The sequence below is a fragment of the Chinchilla lanigera genome, unplaced genomic scaffold (genome assembly GCF_000276665.1).
Source record: "Chinchilla lanigera isolate Chin_1 unplaced genomic scaffold, ChiLan1.0 scaffold00001, whole genome shotgun sequence".
NCBI classification, from domain to species: Eukaryota; Metazoa; Chordata; class Mammalia; order Rodentia; family Chinchillidae; genus Chinchilla; species Chinchilla lanigera.
In genome coordinates this window covers 3,510,223-3,525,935 of record NW_004955402.1, presented here as the reverse complement: position 1 = coordinate 3,525,935, position 15,713 = coordinate 3,510,223, and the positions used below count along the sequence as shown (strand labels likewise).

The 15,713-nt window shown below is 46.8% G+C and overlaps 1 protein-coding gene across 1 annotated transcript in view; it reads left to right on the top strand.

The window, feature by feature from the left end:
- Positions 1-15,713, top strand: part of Ptprm (protein tyrosine phosphatase, receptor type, M) — a gene marked incomplete at its 5' end in the record, with an annotated part of 513,011 nt that overhangs the window by 230,522 nt on the left and 266,776 nt on the right. Inside the window, 3 exon segments of the mRNA XM_005372618.2 lie at positions 1,310-1,419; positions 10,521-10,722; positions 15,323-15,425. Coding sequence (XP_005372675.2) covers positions 1,310-1,419; positions 10,521-10,722; positions 15,323-15,425 — 415 coding nt within the window.

The following is a 15,713-nucleotide window of genomic DNA, read 5'->3' as shown; positions in this document are numbered from 1 at the left end:
AATTGTATCGTTGTAAATTACATTTCCTAACCAATAAAACAAAAAAAGAAAACCATAAAAACCAGACTTCAAAAAAACAAAAGAACAAAAGAAAGAAAGGAAGAAAAATAGAATAAGTATCAAACAATATACTGAGTTTGAAGAGGTAAGAAAGCAGTTATTTTTATTTATTATAATTCATTGTACACTGTTTTATTATAGTGTCATATTTTATTGAAGTGTGTATTTTATCAGAAAGTAGGTAGAAATTTTTTAATATTTTTATTACTGTCAAGCATATCAGTAGACTACATAAGACTAAAGTTTACAAATTTAGGTATCATGGTTATGTATTCCAAATTCTGTATTCTAGTACATCTAAAGGCAATTATTAATCTTAAATTCCTGTGAGGTACTTTCTTCTCAAATTTAATTAAGCTTTAGGTATTTTTTGAAATTTATTTTATCTGTTCTTTTCATTTGTATTTTTTTTCGGTACTAAGGATTGAACCAAGGGCCTCTAGACTGAGCTACCTCGCTAACTCTGTTGACCCTCTGTAATCTTGAGACTAACTTTCGTAAGTGAGGTTCAAATTTGGGATCCTCCTGCCTCAGCCTCCTAGATTGCTCAGATTACAGGCATGCATACCGTGTGCACCTTAATTTTATCTATTCTTGAGCTTACTAAAATTATAGGAGCCCAATGAAAGTTTCCCTATCAACTTTCCCACACTGCCTTTAGTTATTAGGTCTCCTGCAATACCTTCAGCACATTGATCTTTTAGGATGTCCTCGATCAGTGTAACTTGAATACCTCTCATTTGGTTTTACTGCCTCACACCTTTGTATGTAATGAAACCAAAGGTTTAGTCTTCTCAGTTTTACTTCTTTTTACCTACCTCTCCATCAAAGAATATTTTGAAATAAAAAATAGCACTGCAAACTGAGAGCCACATAGATACTCACCCGGATGCTGTGGGAACCCGACCATAACAAACCCTTCCTGGGCAAAGGGGAGGCGGCCTAGGAAGGTTTTTCAGGTGTGGCAAGCGAGCTCAACTTCTGACCAGGATGAATGACAGTCCCAGAGACTGGAATTCTAATTGTCTAAACTCAGTGTCACAACTTCTTTAATAACTTATTTTTCTCAAACTTCCAAGAAAAGAATAATATTTTTGATAAGAGCAGCATAGATAGCTTTAGATTTCAGATATTGAAAAGCAATCTGAGTGTCTATGGGGACTGGTAGAACTCTCACCCCCCGTCACAGGGGGGACAGCTATGTGGGGTGGCGTTGTTACCCCCTGATTCACTTCTTCGTACCTTGCAGTCCCAGGTGCCGTCCCTACCGAGTCCATCCAAGGAAGCACCTTTGAAGAGAAGATATTTCTTCAGTGGAGAGAGCCTACGCAGACCTACGGTGTCATCACGCTCTACGAGGTAGTGTGCGCGTCGTTGGTACTGTCTGTCCGTCTAGTCTCTCGCGTACATCTGGGCTCTCTGTAATTTAAAAACACATGATCGTCTGATGCCTTGAGAACTCTGATGCCTTCTGTGGTGAGTACTGTCTAGAACCCAGCATTTAAAAACAAGTTTTAGAATTGTGTATCATTTCAAGACACACATACATGGGAATGGATATTTCAGGAGTCTGTGCCATCATCTATCAAAACAGCGTAACATTTTAAAAAGTTACCTTAATTGAAAACAAAAAGTATTTTGAAACATCCGTGGATGAGGAGGCAAACACTAGTCCTGTTCTTCCTTAGCTATGAAATATTTCTGCACTGAATGAGAGAAGAACACCAATTATCCAATTAGCAGAGTCAGTGGAAGGCGTCTCAGGAGCAGGCGCGGAGCACAGGCTCGGTTCCTGCGCATTAACAAGGCATTCGTTAGACTTCATTGACATGGCTCTGACTGCCGAGGTGTATCACACGGTTGAGTGATAGACGGCACAGGAGAATTTGATGAATTGTTCAAGGAAAAAACTAACAGTGATAACAGGGTGACATCCATCATCACATCTGTGCCAGCCTCATTTCACCGTGCCTATTGTCATAGAAACAAGCAGGTGCATTTTTTTAAACTAGCACTATTTGAATGCAAATTCAACAAAATTATATGTTGCAAGGTCTCCAAAGCCCGTGATGGATCCTCACTTGCTCTCCGGCAACCTCTGCCTGAATACCTTTCGGATCAGCTGACAGAAGTCGCTGCCACAAGCTGTCAGACAGCCGTGACCAGGGGCCCCTGCCAACCCCCCAGGCTTCACGTTTATGTTTCCTCACACCTTTGAAAAATTGGCATTGAAATGCAAAACTATGTGTACATTAGTTGAAAGTAAAAGGAAGGACTTTCACGCTGGGATTGTTGATGTTGATTGGCTGTTTTGTTGTAAAATACTTGAGTTTTATGAAAATTCGTGGCTCAGCTTTTATAGACCTAAGTTTTAAAATCAAATCAAACATGTTCACATCATTTTCCTCAGTGATGAAGCCTTTAGTTCAAATTTTTGACCTTAGACCCCTTGTCTAAAAATAAAAAGTGAAAAAGGCTGGGATGCAGCACAGTGAGAAGGCCCTGGGTTTAATCCCGAGTACCTTAAAGAAATGTTTCAAGCAGTGCGTCCAGCAGTCCTACAAGCCACGTGTTGCTGTCTAGACAGACAGAAAATAATAGCAAGCTCTCTGTGATCCCACCAGACACGTACCGGTGTGTGATAAGTAACCTCCCCGTGAGAACAGCAGGTACTAATAACTCAAGGGAAGAGCGCATTCATCCTGCCGGCACCGCAGCCAGGATCTTTCTCTTGAACACTGATCTAAATGCTGCTACCATGGAACTCTAAACGTATCATAAATCCAGGGCTTAAAAATCAGATATTTGTTAAGTAGAGCAGCTTGGCTCATTTTTCTGTTGAACCAAAAGGGAAATGTCAAATGTGTGGATCAGGCATAGGTGATTGAATGTAAGTTTCCTGGGTACGCCCACCCCCAGTTTCTAGAAGCAGGAAGGAAGGGAGTGCCCAGGCCCTCCAGCCTGGCTCGGGGGATGTCTCAGGAGGCGCTCTGAGACCTGAGAGGCCCCGGGGCTGTGGAACTGGCCTGGCTCCCCTTGCTGGAGGGCCGCAGTCTTCCAGGATAGACATCAAGCTGCAGGAGTCAGACACCTGCCACCTAAGAAGCCATATCGTAGCGTCGCATGGGAATCTAGAACAAAGCTAGAAGGTGAAAAGCTGGTCACGGAGAAAACCTTTAGTAGTCAGTGGCCAGGTTCAGGGCGGTAAGCACTGTGGACAGGTTTTGAAGGAGAGACGTGAAACCAAATGGAGTGTGGTTTGCACCCTGACTGTGTGAGGTTCGGCTCCTTCTTGAGGTCTCCTTCTGCACCTTGTGAAGGTACCCCAGGGCACTGATGACAGGAAACTCCTGCCACCCGTCCCTGCTCTCTCACCCCAGGCCGCCCCTCGCAAGCCCCTCTGTCCCTCTCCGTGTCCTGGTTTGCCCTCTCCGCTCTTGCCTGCCTCCTTCCCACTGCTTGCATTTACCCGATGAGAGGTCCCTTCCTAAAGCTGGATCTGATCGTCCTGACCTTCCTCAGTAGCCATCGCGATAGCTGTTGAAATCTCTCATTTCTTTTTTGAGCTATAAATGTAATGCTGTTCTCTGAAAGCAATTTTTAATTTTAATATATACCTGCTTCTCAGTTTTACGTCTAAGAATTAATTCCTGTTAACAACGAGATACAAGTCCTTCCAAAATGTTGCCACAAAGGAATAAACTAGGGTGCAAGTTTATTTATAAACACAGACGGAGGCCCCCTAACCAAGGCTCAGAAACCTTTGCTTGATTTCCAGAGTAGCTTCCCGTCAAGATCCACACCTCACATGACACAGAAATAGCAGTTGCATTCATGATCTGAAGACAAAAGCTGAGCTCCTAAGAGCATGCTGAGAAAAATGCAGAGCACGTCTCTGTAACACATCTTCCAAAACTTCGCAGAGACTCTTGGAGCTGTGTTCCAAATACCGGCAGATCCAGTCACCTAGGATTTTTTAAACTGCTGAGTGATGAAAAATACAATGAAGAAAGCCTAAATAAATAAGCTTTGAAATGTGGTGTAATACTAGGAGACATTCTGTTTTATTCTACTCACCTGTTTTTAGTGATATTATGGGGTTTCAGGCGGTGTTTTCTGGCGTAGGTGTAACATTTTGATCAAATCCGTTTCCCATTACCTTTCCATACATCCCTCTTCTTTTTTCTCTTCCTCTTGTCTGATAAAGGTGGAAAAATCATTTTCAGTACTATTGCACTCAACAGGTTGCTGGTTTTAATATATAAAGTAACCCGTTAAAAATTAAGAATAAAGAGCAAGAAGGGGCAACTCAGGAAAAAAGTCTTAACTGGCATGCACACATGGCTCTGTGCCTGCCCAGCCTTACTAACAACCAGTGAAACTGGGTGGTTCAGAAAGTGCATTTCTGGACTAGTGAGTGTTAATTAGTCAGAGAAACATGCAGGTGCCAACTGTGGACATGTTCCCAGCCTCTTGCGGACAGATGAACGTGTCCATCACAAGATTAACCTTGCATATTAAACTTGTAAGAGTTCATGAGTCAGTAATACTCCCAGATGCACGAGCATATGTCCCAAATCTGCCCTTGATCTCACCCACTTTATCTCTCAATGGCCGAGAGAGTAAGTCTAGACCTGTAGTCCTAACAGTAACCCTACAACAGGTCTGCTTTTGACATTTAATGTATGAATATACTGAAAGAAGACAGAAGCAGACAAGATACTGTCCTTGTGTACTAGCAGCAACTGTCCTGGAGCAGCTAAGTATAGAAAGGAAGAAGCACGAAGCCCAGAACTCAGGTTAATGCACAGTGTCTCAAGTGTGGCTGTGCTCTGGCTCCCATCCAGGGAAATGGGATGGTTTGGGCTTGGCACTGTGACACTGACACGGCAGGACCTGCAGCCATCTCCAGATCTGGGCTTGGAGAATTGGGCTCCTGAATCACCGTGGACTCCGACAGGGAACAGTACAGAGGGGCAGGGGGCTCAGGGGCAGTGTTGAGAAGTTTGGTTTCAGGATCTCATCTCTACTTACATTTGTCCATTCCCCCATTGCCTTTCTCCTGGGATTTACTGAGCCATGCATGTGAAGTTTTCTTTTGCCAAGAGCCTTCTAGATTCCCCCACCACCTGTACTAATCACTTGCCCGTCACTGGTCAACATCCCTGACACCTGCAGTGCACAGGCAGAGACGGGGAATTTGGCTCTGGTTTCAGAGGCATCAGTCCCTCAGGGTCAGTGGCTGGCTCCAGCGCAGAAGTGCGTGGTGGAAGGCGAGGTAGGGGAGGCTTTAGGCAGCTGGGAAACAGACAGGTGGGAAACACAGCAGAGGGAGGAAGAGGCAGGGGAAGGGGACAAGAATGCATCCTTCCAGAGCCAGGTGTGGTGGCGCATACCTGTGGTAGCAGCACGTGGCAGACTGAGACAGGAGGACTGCTGTGAGTTAGTTCAAGGTCAGCCTGAACTGCACAGTGAGGCCCTGTCTCCAAAAAAGAAAGAATACTTCTTCCTGGTCACACCTTCCTGGGCCCACCTCCCAAAAGCCACCTCTGCACACCGGAGACTTGGGGCACATTCTAGACCCGAAGCTTGACACTGCCGTGCTCTTGCCATTGCCCCTTTGCCCTCCAGCACCATCCTCACTGTCCTGCTGGCACTCAGAGCTCCCTGAAACACTGTACTTCCCTTTGAAGTGTCTTTGGTCCTTTCCTCTCTGGAATCAAATTTGATTATTCAGTCCTTCATGTTCACAGAGTAGATCGCTCTGACCTGAGTGAAAGGCCTGTGTTTTATACTGGCCCAATTACCATCTACTCCCACTTCTGGAAAACTTCAGCTCCTGAAAACCTTATCTTGTTTTGCTTCTCTGTGAAACTCACAGTTTAGAACATGAGACTTTAAGAAAAGAAGGGAAGGTAATTTGGGGAATATCAGGAATTTACCTGAAAATCAGGAACCATCTGTCTAAGTTACTTTTCTCTCATTGCTGAGATAATACCTGACACTCAAAGAGGGAAAGGTTTGTTTTAACCTCACAGTTTGTGGTGGTTTCAATCTATACTTGGCTGGTTCCAAGGCAGGTGGCGTGGCATAGGGGCAACAGTTCAAAGTGGCAGAAAACAGCTAAGCAACAAGAGCAAAAGCGGGGAGAGCGAGCCTCTTTTCCTCCCTTCCATTGTAAGCAGGCTACCTCCCCCCAGGGCGGGTGTAGCACTCACACCATCCCACCCCTCCTCTTGCACAGGATGAGGATATTTACAAAGTAAGGACCCTGGCTCCTGGCTGAGTTGCTGAGTTAAACTTCTAAACTTCCCAGGTTGACATACTGTATCAAGCATGACACCATCCAACATGAGTGAGTTGGGGTTCTTTCATCAAGAGCCGTCCAGAGTCCCCCACCACCTGTACTAATCACTTTCAGGTCTCTGGGACAATAGCGCTGACGCCTGCAGTGCACAGGTGGAGACGGTGAATTCACCTGTGGTTTCAGAGCCACCAATTGACCAGAGTCTCATTCATCTCATCCAGTCCACACCTCCCACCATGTTGCTCCTGTATCTCTTTGCTTTGTCTTGGGATGTCCCAATAAGATTCCCTGGGTCCAACGTGGGACCATGGGTGTCCTCCTTGGGGCTACATCATCATGTCCCTCAGCCTTAGCCAGTGATACAGGAAGGCGTGACGGCTTCCCCCGCTCTTCCCTTCTGGCGGCATTCCCACTACTTAGCAGGCTTTTTGTAAGCATTCCTTGAAGGAACAGACGAACCTGGTAGGGGGTGCACTGCGCAGGGTGTGTGGGTAGAGATGCCCGGGGAGCCTTCGTCATCCAGACCAGCAGCTGCCCACTAACTGTCCCCTCTGCAGCCTGAAGTAGATGGTGGACTCAGGCTGTCCCCACAAGTAGACTTGCAGGGCTTTCTGACATTTTGTATGTGTAGATGCATAGCAGAATTGTCTTCTTAGAGATGGGGACCAGATTCCTAACTTTTAGCAGGGCAAGAATTAGAATACATGCATGTGTTGTAGGAGCAGAGGACAAGGATCTATATTTTTATCAAACTTCCAAAGGGTTGCATCTAAAATACAGGTAGGATGCCTGGTGCAGCTTCGACTGGAACTCCAGGGCCAGCCCATTGACGTGCCCATCGGCCCTATGGCATCAGTCCCCTGGGAAGCTCCTGCTCTGTGTCTTCCTGGGAGGAGCAGAGACCCCACACGCCCTACCACCTGCTCTCCCTGTGCGTTTGTCATGAAGATATTTAAGGGGGTCACATGTTTACTGATCACCACGGGGTTATAAAGGAGGAGGAGGAGGCTCTCTCAACTCCTCAGAAACAGATGCAACTGTCTGAGCTGCAGTGATTCTTCTGACACATTGCAATTTAAGACTAAATGAGAGAAATCTCCGCACTCAATGACTTGTCCCCGCGTGAAGCATGTGACCAGCGTCTCAGTGGTGGCACCAGCTGACCTGGGAACTGGTCACCAGGCCGCAGAGGCAGTCATTGCTCAGAGTGAGTGGAGCTGGAGCTCTGGGCAGGGACGTGGACGGCCCTCCTGTCTCGGGTCTCTGAGAACATTTCCCTCCTTGACACCTTTCCCTTCTTCTTCGGGCTTCGCTGACAGCTCACGCTGCCCCTGGGCTTTTCCTGTTCCAGCTCTTCATCACGTCCCCTTCTCCTGGTCTGAAGGTCGGTGTTCCGGGGGCGCAGCCCCGGCCGTTGCTGAACGCTGAACCCCTTCTGCACAGTTCTCCCATTCTAAGAGGGTCCAGTGCCAGCTCAGTGCCAGGCACCTCAGAGCTCTGCCTCCAGCCTTGTCCTCTGTCAGATCCAGGCTTGATCTCATGCACTTGACGGCCACAGGCATTCTGGGTGTGACCTGTCTTCTTCTGCCTGCCAGCATTTCCTCGTTTCCTCGTCCGCCTCATGCGCATGCCCAAAGCAGGGTTCCCTTCTCTGACAGCTGTGTGGCCCTTCTCCCCACGGTGCTTTTTCCCTTCATATCTTACCTCCTGTTTCTTCCATAGAGACTGTTTTACCTTTGTGAATTTCCTTCTTGTAAGGCCCTACAGCTCCAGCACACCCCAGCCAGCTTCTTTGCTTCCAGAAAGGAGAGCCTGGTTTCCTCGGCAGCCACAGTGCTTGCAGAGTGCTTTCCCCAGGACTGTGTGAGCCATTCTTAACAGGTAGAGAAGACAGCACAGAGCAGAAGCAAAGTCGTACTCTTCCCAGAGGCTGAGACAGGAGGATTGCAAGTTTGAGCCCAGCCTGGGTGACTTAGCCAGTCTCAAAATAAAAAATAAAAAAAGGGCTGGCGTTGTAGCTCAGTTCGATCCCCAGTACTAGAGAAAAGAAAAAGGCAGTGTCAGAGGGTAAGCAGGCTGTTGATCTTCATGCCCTGACATTGCAGAGGGTGACATAATGTCTAGCATTGCATATGTGAGATGAATTTGGAGGAGCAGGTAAGAGCAGGTCTGAAAAGGAGGCAAAGGCGTTGGGACGTTTTCCCCATGTGCACATGCGGCCCACTAAAGTTCACAGTCAATGTGAGGGTGGCAACTAAGGCCCCTGACGGGCAGTGCTGGTCCTTGTCGTAACTGTCCTGTGCCCTAACCATTGGGCCACCTGTCCCCACCTGCAGTAATGAGCACCAAGAGGCGTGAGCTCCAAAGGAGCTGCCCAGCAGAGCTGAGGCGCTCAGTGCCCCTGTGAGTGGATGAACAGACGCTGGGCGTGATCGTGCTGTCCCCGTTTGGACCCGCTCCTTGGAGCGCCCCTTTGCTCGGGAGGAACAGGCAAGCAGCGGGCACCAGGGGACATGTTGCCCAGGTCGTCCCGAGCAGCCAGGCTCAAGATTGCATCTTGACTCTGCTCTACTGCTTCGCCTCGGCAGGGAAACCTATGAGAGAGTTAACAGCCGAGCCCCCACCCAGCTCAGAGTATCACCCGCGGCGGTGATTAATATATACAGCAAACATTTCCTTGCCAAAGCTCAGTTGCTTCAATCTAAATGTTCTCTCAGAGAGGTCTTCTTAATTATAATGACATGGTATAAATATAAGAAGAAAGAATGTCAATTATCACTCTGTATAATAACAGTGTTGGTGTTCATGCACATAAATTACAAGTAAGTTTACCTATTTAGAAGCAAGAAAAGTGCTTGGTTTTGTAATTTAAAACTTTTGAATATGCCACATTTTAAAATTATGTCATTACAACTAGTAGAAGTTGGCAATCACCACCAAAGTACCTGTTCTGGAATAGTTGATGAACTACTCATATTGAAATTCTCCTTAAAAAAAATCACTTACAAGGGCAAAATGTAAAGTCACCTATGTTCTACTTATTTCCAAACATTTCTGATTCATCCAACATGCAAATATGTTATGTAGCAAATATCACAACAACTTTTGGAGTTGTACACTCCAAGACGGAAGTGACTCGAAACTCACAGCAATTTAAATGTAAATTCTAGTTGATTAAAATGCATATATCTGGTAATATGAACAACTAATTTGAAGACAACAATGTGCAACATAACAACCATTGTTGAATTCTTATCATCTTATTTAGTGAAATTCTGTATCATTTCTAATTTTTTTATTTTTTATTCTCTTTAAAATATAAGGGCCGGGAATATAGCTCAGTGGAATCGCACCTGCCTGGCAAACATGAGGTCCCAAGTTTGATTCCCGGTACAAAAAAAAAAAAAAAAAAAAAATTAAAATTAAAAAAGAACTATTAAAAAAAGGAAATCTCCAGTTCCACTGTCTTAATGGCCACACTTCAAGTGCACAGTTGCCACATGTGGCCTGTGGCCGCCATATTGGGCAGTGCAGAATGGGACATTTCCATTTCCATCATGACAGAAAGTTCTGCCGGACAACAATGCTTTGAAAACAGTGAAGTAACATGACCCATGGTGAACCCTCGTTTGCAGCGCTGGGAACTACTGTCATGCATCAAGGGTTTATTTTTGGAGCAGACATCTTTGCCCGCATTGATGAAAACATTTAAATATGCCCTTGTTCCCAACAGACAATAAAGCTATTCAGTGCTGAATCACATCCCAGCCATGGAGCAAGGGATGAGCCTGTGTGCTGGTCAGGGCCTTATCTGTTTGAGTTACTTGTCTGTTTTGTTACTTTGTTCAAAACCAGCTGTTACGCAGTTGTACAAAACTGCCATTTTGAAAGCAAACTACTTGTAGGTGTCAGCTCAAACCCAACTCATCCTTCATGGCCTGACCTACTCACTGGCTTTCCGTTCCTCTGTCTCCAACGGTAACAACTCCTAAGGGTTTGGGCTGAGTTCTTGCTGCCGTGTACTGGATCCAGGGTCTGCAGGGAGGAGGCTAGCCTATCCTGAAGCATCTGACTGTGTAGATATCAGGAGTAGACAAATGCAATCGGAGTTCCCCTGCTCCAGATATTTCACCGCAGTCTTATTCCTTTGCAGATCACCTACAAAGCAGTCAGCTCCTTTGACCCAGAAATTGACTTATCCAATCAAAGTGGAAGAGTTTCAAAACTGGGAAACGAAACCCATTTTCTGTTTTTTGGACTCTATCCGGGGACCACGTACTCCTTCACCATCCGAGCAAGCACAGCCAAGGGCTTCGGGCCTCCAGCAACAAACCAGTTCACCACCAAAATCTCAGGTACTGTGTTCTGGGAGTTCTGTCTCCTCTCAGAGGTAGAGCTGCTGAACTTGTTCATCCCGGTGGTCAAGAACACAAAGCTCAGACACGTGAGCACATTCTGTTCATGCAAATATCTCTGAGTGCCTGAAACTCGGATTGGCGGAACTGAATGACGTAACCATGAACATTTACCCTTGGGGAGCATGAGGGCCTCACAGGTTAGCAGTGGCTGTCGTTTTGCAACCCCAAACTCCAGAGCAGCAGTGCTGTGGAAAGCTGCTCGAGGGAGCTGGGCAGAAGTCATGAGTGTCCCCTTGCACAAGGCCCACCTTCCTGGGGATCTTCACCACAAGCAGCTTCCCAGCCACAAGAGAGGGGCCCCAGGCCGCGAGGACCTCTAGGGGTTTGGTTTTAGACATAGCGACACCATCCAATGAAAGACATCATTTAGGAAATATTTATGGGCATGTTCAATGGTTCAGAAAATGTCTTTGAGCCAGGCAGGGTGGCACATGCGTGTCATCCCAGCATTTGGAGGCTAAGGCAGGAGCATCATTGTGAGTTCGAGACCAGCCTGGGCTATAAAGTGAGCTCAAGGCCAGCCTGAACTGCATAGGGAAACCCTGTCTCAAAAAGATGAAAATAAAGAAAAGAAAATGTCTTTGTACTTCCATCAAGAGGAAATGGAGGTTCCATCTGGGGTGAGTGACTACAATAAACAAAATCCTGTGGATGAGGATAGCTTCTTCTTCTTCCTCTTCCTCCCCTCTCCTCATCCTCCTCCCTGTTCTTTTGAGTTTGGGTTTTAACTGTTCGGTGGGGGTAGACGAGATGGACATGGGGGACAGCGGAAACTGTTTATATCCACCAGGTTTAGAGCAGCTGTATGTAGCCTGACTTCAGTATCTACTACCCCTCCTTCTTAGCTTGGTAAAAGTTCAAGTTTGGAATAAAAGAAGGGAAGATCTATAATTAGACTATTGTAAGTGTTGTAGGTTTTATTATTTATTTATTTTTATTTGTTTTACCCCGAGCCTTGTGCTTGCTGAGTGATAGCCTCAGCCCTTTTTATTTTGAGAAAGGGTCTCACTAAGTTGCCCAAGATGGCCTTGAACTTGATGATCTTCCTGCCTCAGCCTCCTATTTGAAGCTGGTGCTATTCCCAGGACCAATTAGATGGTCCTTTCAGTCCTTCATTTGCATATGGGCACAACCAATCAAAAGACACTTTGGGTCCTTCATTTACCTGTAACAGGAAGCCAAGCAAGCTTTCTGGCAGGTGGTTTCCCGGCTCTCCACCAGTGAGTGTCTGAGAGGACGCTGACCCCATGCTTCATGTGCATGAGATGACCTGGGGATTTTAGGTTAGAAGACCCCTTTCCCGCATCCCAGGGCTGCGTGGAGCTTCCCGCCGCTGGCTGTCACTCTGCAGAGCACACTTCTCCGCCTCCCATAGACACACACTTCTGCTGCCTTTTCTGTGTTTTGTCCAGTTCTTCTTGGGGCACGAGGGCCCTAGGGGACCCCATCCAGCACGCCACCTTGCCAGTGGGGCCACACACAGCCCTGAATCAGAGCGCCGTCCTGCTGCCTTGGCAGGGGGAGCCCTAGCTGCCCAATTACAGCTTTTCCTGTGCACTTGTGCTTTTCATTTCTGCCATCACTGAAGGCAAGGACCCACGCCAGCTGTCAGCCCTTTGTACTTTTTGAGGCAGAGCCTTGCTTAAGCCAGTCAGCTGCCCAGGTGGTGCAGTGGGCCTCGGGTACAGCAGGAGAGGAGCCGCCTGCTCATTGGCCAAACAGAGCTGCCACCACTGTCCCCACCCTCGCAGAGGGAAAGCCCAGGAAGGAACCAGGATCCTGGTCTTCAGCATCCCCTGGGAGGCCACCTGTGACAGGAGCTTGGGCTCTGCTGGAGACCCAGTCCATCCCCGCGGGGTGGTCAGGTGTCTTAGCATCCAGGGCCCAGTCCTTCTCCATCCCGCCTCTCTGCCTCCAGGGTACTCAGTCTCGCCCTGCTACCGGGCCTGGGTTTGCTTGGTTTTGTCTGAGTCTGTAAGTCATGAGGACACAGGATGAGATGAGCGTGACTCAGGCAGTGACCTCATAGCTGCTATCCAAGTGCCAGTGTTTTCCTCTCCTCCCCCTGGGAGCTGACAAACACAGCAGAACCCGGCTCCTTCAGTCCTGTGATGAGGCCTCCAACTCATGGCCTGTTGTGCTGTTTCCTGAGACAGAGCCTTGGTATGTTGCCCAAGCAGAATTCAAACTCCTGGGCACACAGGAACCTCCTGCCTCAGCCTTCCAAGTAGGTAGGCTACAGATGCTCAACACTGTGCCAGGCCCCGACTCCCAGAACACCTCTAGGTTTTATTTATGAGCACAAAGTTGATTTAGAATTTACTACACATCTGATATCCAGTATAAAGCACTATGGTATAGAACAATACAGAAGTGGAAAAGAAGTCATCTCAGGAGGTTATAAAATGATGAGGGGGGCGCTGGGGATTTAGTTTGGTGGCACAGCACCTGCCTGGCAAGCGTAAGTTCATGAGTTCGATTCCCAGTACCAGAAAAAAAAAAAATGACAAGGGTTGTACAAATGGATGGGAAGAAAGATCACCGGACTTGGAATGTAAAAATTGGGATTTTTCCGTGTACTTTGTCTCTGATCTCAATCAAGTGGGTTGGCCCCTGCCTATAAGTGACATCTAATGTATCGACTTATCATGGTGACCTAAAGAGGAAATACATTTGCCTCCAAATATGTACACCTCAAAATAATTTCTAAACATTTCCCCAGTGGAAACCGTATTTCAAAGATTTTTATCTTAAGGAACATACTCTGTTAGAAAAGAATAATTTCCTTTTCTCAATTTTTTAGGTAGTTTCCAACCAATATGAGTGTGGCCAGTATTGGTATACCAAGTTCATATAATTCTATCCCAAAGCAAAGAAATCATTATGACATAGGCTTATGAAGAATAACTATTTGACTTTTATATTATTAAAAATGTTAGAGTAAGTCAGATGTGGTGTTTAAACCTGAGACCCAAGCCTTTCAAGAGGCAGAGACATTAGGATCACAGGTTTAAACCCAGCTTGAGCAGGTGAGCAAGACCCTGAGAAATAAATAAATAAAAGGGCTGTTGCAATCCCTAGTATGGGGCGGGAGACCAAGTTCATTTTATGGGTTCTATTCTTTTATTTTCATGGACCAAAGAGGAAATTACTCTTACATACAAAATATAATTTTATGTGGAATTGAAGTCAATTTCTTTTTCCTTTTTTGTTCAATTTTTAAATTTTTATTTGTGAGTATTTGTAGGACAAAATGATAGCATTCTTCTTGGGGAGTTGGTCCATGTTTCAGATGCTGTGATAACAGGGCTGAGAAATAGCTCATGTCTATCACATAAAAGCTTTTTTATACATAAGATGATTTTTTTCAAACCGCATTTGTAAGAATCCATATCTAGCCTCTCCACCAGACACCTGTACCTGCAGACTACACATCACAGCTTCGTGTGATGATTTGTCCCGCCCAGGGTCAGGTGGCATCTGTGAAAAGCTCTACCATTACCTCGGGGTAGTATGACTTCACAATCTAGAGAGGAAAGAATCTCTGAGAATGGCCTTGGAGGTAGGACCCACGCTGGGAGGGGAATAACATTTGGAGAGCTCCATTTGCCTGGCGTTCTGCGTCACCCATAGAATTGCCTCACCAACTGCCGAGGCGAGGGTTGTTCTTCTGTATTGAAAGATACATAAACTGAAGATTCAGAGATGATTAATGTCCCTAAGCCCCTACAACAATTAGAACAAAGCACATTAGAGAAAAAAATAAATGATAAATATAAGGAAGTGGGACTAGATCTTTCTCAGATGACAAGGGGACCAAGAGACAGAGGGAGGGCCTGGAGGGAAAGGGGACATAGAGAGAATGAAGTTGGCACCAACCCCAAAAGATTGTCATGTGCTACAAACGTGCACTAATTAAAAAAAACACAAAAGTCAACCCAGCTGTTCCCTCTCCTGTCCCAGTGCTTCCCGCCTCCCTGAGAGCCCGCGCGCTGTCACTCACTCGCTCACTCCACAGGCCCTGTGGCTCCTGCTGCCCTCGGCACACCCCTGCAGGCTTACGGTCCCAGGGATTATCTCAAAATTTAATTATTCCTTCCAAGTCAGCATGTTGCTGAAGTCAGATTTCCAGTGAGCACAAGGAGTAAGTAGACAGCACGATGCATTCTCCCAAGCCTCCTATACCCATTTAGCCTGAATTCAAACCCGGAAATAACATCACTAGCAGCTCAGGCCACCACACACACACATACACACACACACACACACACACACACACACACACACACACACGTGCATGGGCGCACACGCCCTGACCCTGTCCAAGTTCAGCTTAGGATGGAGCAGGGGCACACGATCAGGCTTGCTCATGGGCAGCTGGTGGCTGCAGCTCATAGCACGCACACTGTGTGCTCCATGCTTGGGAGGAGGACATAGAAGGACCAAACACGCCAGTGCAGAGAGAGTTTTAACATCCATGTATGTCAGACTAGAGAGGCTACAGCCAAAGAAATAATAGTTCCTTGCCTCTTTCCAGCTCCGTCCATGCCAGCTTACGAACTCGAGACACCTCTGAACCAGACAGACAATACGGTGACCGTCATGTTGAAGCCCGCACAGAGCAGGGGCGCCCCTGTCAGGTACGCAGGGGAGGAGGGCAGCCGGCTCCGGACAGCGCACAGCCCAAAGGGTGGGTGTCCCCAGGGTGAGGTCCGGGCTGCACTGCAGACCACAGTTACCACCGAAGCCGGATCTCTGCTAAGAGGAAGGACAGAGGAAAAGGCAAGGGCCTCACGGTGGGGCAGACCAGGGCTGCCAGAAGGGGCTTATTCCGAACCATGTGTGGCCCTAGAAGGTAAGGAGCAAAGCTGTGGTCTTTTGAGGATGTGGTTGCTCTCCCAAAATGAAATTGATGCTGTTTTGTTCCA